This window comes from Adiantum capillus-veneris, chromosome 22 (genome assembly GCF_014529385.1).
Source record: "Adiantum capillus-veneris isolate H3 chromosome 22, ASM1452938v2, whole genome shotgun sequence".
Classification (NCBI taxonomy): Eukaryota; Viridiplantae; Streptophyta; class Polypodiopsida; order Polypodiales; family Pteridaceae; genus Adiantum; species Adiantum capillus-veneris.
The window spans coordinates 92,660,822-92,664,684 of record NC_140952.1 but is presented as its reverse complement, the minus strand read 5'-3'; the positions used below and the strand labels follow the sequence as shown (position 1 = coordinate 92,664,684).

Here is a 3,863-nt window from a genome sequence, read left to right as displayed (position 1 = left end):
AACTAAGCATATTTGCACACACAGGTGATGAATTTACAACACGCGCATGTGACAGCTCGCACATCCTCAAGAGGATCCCTTAGTCACTTAGTGCTGTGGAAGGCCCACCACTAGTATATTCACATTGTATTTTCACGACCAGAAATTGATCAGATGTAAAATCTAGGCGCTATAAAACCTGATCCTAGCACTCATGGGCCATTATACTTGTGTCTTCTTGGCGAGCCTACGGCGTTTTGCACTCACACGCCATATATACATACACTCGCGCACGATCGCATTGGGTATTCTGTGTCGTCTTTGTAGCAGAAGCATAGTACGATCCATTCGCCAGAGGTTCTCTCGTTTCAAACTAAGTTGAAGCCTGAGTGTAGGGTCTGCTCCGCTCGATTAGGGTTTCCTTGTTCCAGCCCGTTTTCGTAGTCGCCAGATCAGATTACTCGTCTTTCACAATGGGCTTCTCTGCACCTTCCGATTCTCTGCAAGCAGGTAATCTCGATAACAAGGGTTTCCGCAAGCCTAAGCGTCTCAACATGAACAACAACAGTAAAAAGGTAATAAAAAAGAAGAACAAAAACAAGAAGTGGAAGAATGCTAAGCCCAGTAAAAACAGTGGCTTGGCCATGTTAAACCCCAGCAATAATGGTATGGCTATGGGAAACCCTAACCAGACCCCTTTGGGTATGGTGAGTACCAGCCAGAATGCGATGGGTATGGTAAATCCTAGCAATAATGTGCTGCCCATGGCGGTGCCACGCTTTGTTGTACCTGCGTTGCCCCAATCTATGTCATATGCTCTGCAGCGCCCTCCTATCGACCGCTACTTCGTCATGAATCCGTCTCTTGTTGACACCCGGTTTAAGGGCTACAATCATGGAATGGTGCCTAGAAATGCGCCCAAGAAGAGAAGAATTTTATCAAAGAGGAAGATGACCTCACCTTTCCTTCATGCTCCTCTGGCACCTCGTAACACTACATCATTTATCATGCGGGCGAAGAAGCTTGGAGGAATTGCACCTGCAGTTACCCCATCCCCTGCGACGCCTGCCGTTTTCCCAACGCCTCTACTCTCCCCAGGTGTGCGTGACAAGGGTTCTTTGGAGGAAATGAATAGGGAACTTGGGGTGGATGGCTATGGTTCTATGAATGGTCTCATACGCTTACGATCTTATGAAGATAGAGCAAGAGATGGGTCTGAAAGTGAAAGTGATGTGGAGCAAGGAGACCTTATGAACGAGGAGCATTCTGTTCATTCGGTAGAGCGTCTCGAGCAGCGGATTGACCAGGGATTGAGTCGTTTTGAGATGATATATCCCTCCCGCTCTGTTGAAATGGATGGTGCCCCACCTAGGAACCTTCAGAATTGTGTTATCAGTCAGGAGCGGCTTATTGCACATTTGGAAGAGGAGAATCTCACATTGAAGGAGCGGCTCTTTTTGGTGGAACAGGAGCTTATTGAACTTCGTCGGCGAGTCAGAGAATTGGAAGGTCTGAATGTGGCAGATGAACCTAAAGAGGAGCAGTGTGAGGAGAGCTGTGGAGATGTTTCCACTCCTTGCAAATGAGTTTCTGTTAAGTTTTAGCATTTCAGCTGCTTTTTGGTCAAGTTATGTAATCAATCAAATATTTAAGGTAATTATAGGCCTTTTAGTTTCTTGTTTTCGTCGAATTGCAGAGGAAAGAAACACTGTTACTTTGTGCCATGTCGATTGTAGATGGCTGTATCTATATGACATGGTTTGCAGGAGTTATGAGTCTGATTTTCAACTGTTTGTTGTGGATTATGAGAGCCAAAATAGGTATTTTGACCTATTTATCAGTATGACTCAGCTTGATAGAGGCGACAATAGGGGTGTGGATTGAAGGCATAGTTTTTTGGCCTTTTTCAAAACATAGTCCTTGTGCTTTTGTTAACTTTGTTTTGTTCTAAGAGAAATTGGAATTACTATGATTGGAAATCTGTGATTTGGGGCTTATTCTGGTTAAAGCAGTCAATGAATTTATGGTTGTGCCTGCATTTTGTTTAAAAAGAGATGTTTCAAGTTTCGACTCCTGATGGTGGCACATGGTGTATGTGGCAGCAAGCAGCAAAGATGTCTTGAGCATGTTGATGGATTTAAAACAAAGTCCGACCATTGACACGGCTGGGCTTATGGTTTTCTTTTTCTTGAATTCATGCAAAGACTATGTTGCTTATATGGTTTTCTTTCCCTTGAACTCATGCGAAGGCTATGTTGCTTTCCTTTGACAGCAACGCAGGTTGTCAACCTTGGAATTCGTGCAGTGAAGACCATGTTGCTTTCGACAGCAAACACAGGTTAATTAATTTCAATGTGGAGATTTTATCAGGCATTGTTTATGTGTGGATGTGCTGCTGGCTTTATTTGCAGTGCTGTTGAGAACTGCATGTTCATTTACAGGTTTACCTAAAGGAATTTGTCTTTTTAAGTTTTGTTTAATTGCTCCAAAACTCTTGGCAGCAATTGTGGACTATTGGATATCGCTTGTTGGTTAGTGCTACATGGCAAGTTAATTGGTCCACAATTGCTACCTAGAGTTCAATAACCCTTTGTAAAGCATTGAACACTTGGGAGCAATTGTGTACCATTGGGTACAACTTGTTGATTAGTGCTACATGGCAACTTAATGAGGGCAAACTTTCTCAGAAAAGAGGTGGCCATTGTTAAAGATAGTTGGCGTTTGCTTTCCTATTTCTGTGAAGAGTGGCATTGAGTAGTGGGCCACACACTCTTTGTCATCCTCTTATGCAGGTAGGCCATTGTGACTTTTCACCTGTTCGGCGTACCTTTACATAAGGCCTTAGTAGGAACTCTAGGGAGCAATTGTGGGCTGCTGGATGAAGCACTGCGGATTAGTGCCACCTCAGTACCACACGGAAAATTAATGAAAGCAAACTTTTTTCTTCCTTTTTTTTGTGTCTAGTTAACGGTCCTTTTCCTATTTGTTCAAAAAAGGGATGTTGAATAGTGGGTCACGCAGACACACTCTTTCTCATCTTCTTATGTAGGCCAATGTGACTTTTAACCTTGTTTTTCTTAAGGCACAAGTAGTTATGGAAATGTTTAGTTTTTTCCCTCTAGCAAGTCCTGCAAAGGGAGATATTTTTGGGTGAAGGATCTGAGATTATTACTGTTGCTATTCTAACCTTGGAAGAGTCTCCCCACATTTCACTGTAGCCCTCTCTAGCAGGGGCTGATTGTAGCTCATTGGGCAGTTTTCTTAACTAATGGAAGGATATTTTTCTTACAAAAAAAAAAAAAAGATCTTCTATAATAGTACGTGGGAGACAATACCAAGTTCCTTGCTCACATCTCTAGTTGTTCCTTGGCATAGAGCTTGTATTTGGAAAGCAAATCAAACATTTGTTGGAGATGTTCAAGTGCTCCTTTACAGTGGCAATATAGACAAAAGACATGTCCTCTAGAAAGCCTATTAGTGGGCACATTACTCATTCCTCTTCAAGTATTAAGAAGTCATCCTTATATATCCCCTTATTGTTTCAAAGAGGTTCGCTAATGCTAGTCTTCAGGACAATGGTGAGGAACTCACTTTTGATGGTCAAGTTTGAAGTAAAATTATTCCTTATTAGTAGAGGTAAGTAGTAGTCTCTTTTAAGTGAGTAATTTTCATATTAAAGAGCTAGCAACTTAGGAGGTAGGGCCTCGAACAATTTTTCGCTCTTTTAAACCAAACAAATAAGTTGTCTCTTCGCTTTGGAGGAGTGTGTGTGTGCATTTGTGTTTCAGCATTAAATGTGAAATCAATCATGTGGTCTTGTTAAGCTATATCTTTGAAGAGGTTTTCGTCACCTAGGATTTTTTAATTTCAATTTTCTAGAATCA

At 42.0% G+C, this 3,863-nt stretch overlaps 1 protein-coding gene across 1 annotated transcript; it reads left to right on the top strand.

The window, feature by feature from the left end:
* The first annotated feature begins 208 nt into the window (after nucleotides 1-208).
* On the top strand, nucleotides 209-1,747 carry LOC147429800 (uncharacterized). The gene has a single exon (XM_086496030.1). The coding sequence runs from the start codon at nucleotides 453-455 to the stop codon at nucleotides 1,563-1,565; it is 1,113 nt and encodes a 370-aa protein (XP_086352156.1). The 5' UTR covers nucleotides 209-452; the 3' UTR covers nucleotides 1,566-1,747.
* The last annotated feature ends 2,116 nt before the right edge of the window (nucleotides 1,748-3,863 follow it).

Excerpts from the sequence above, each read along its gene's own strand:
- LOC147429800 (XM_086496030.1), top strand. The coding sequence starts at position 453 with ATGGGCTTCTCTGCACCTTCCGATTCTCTGCAAGCAGGTAATCTCGAT.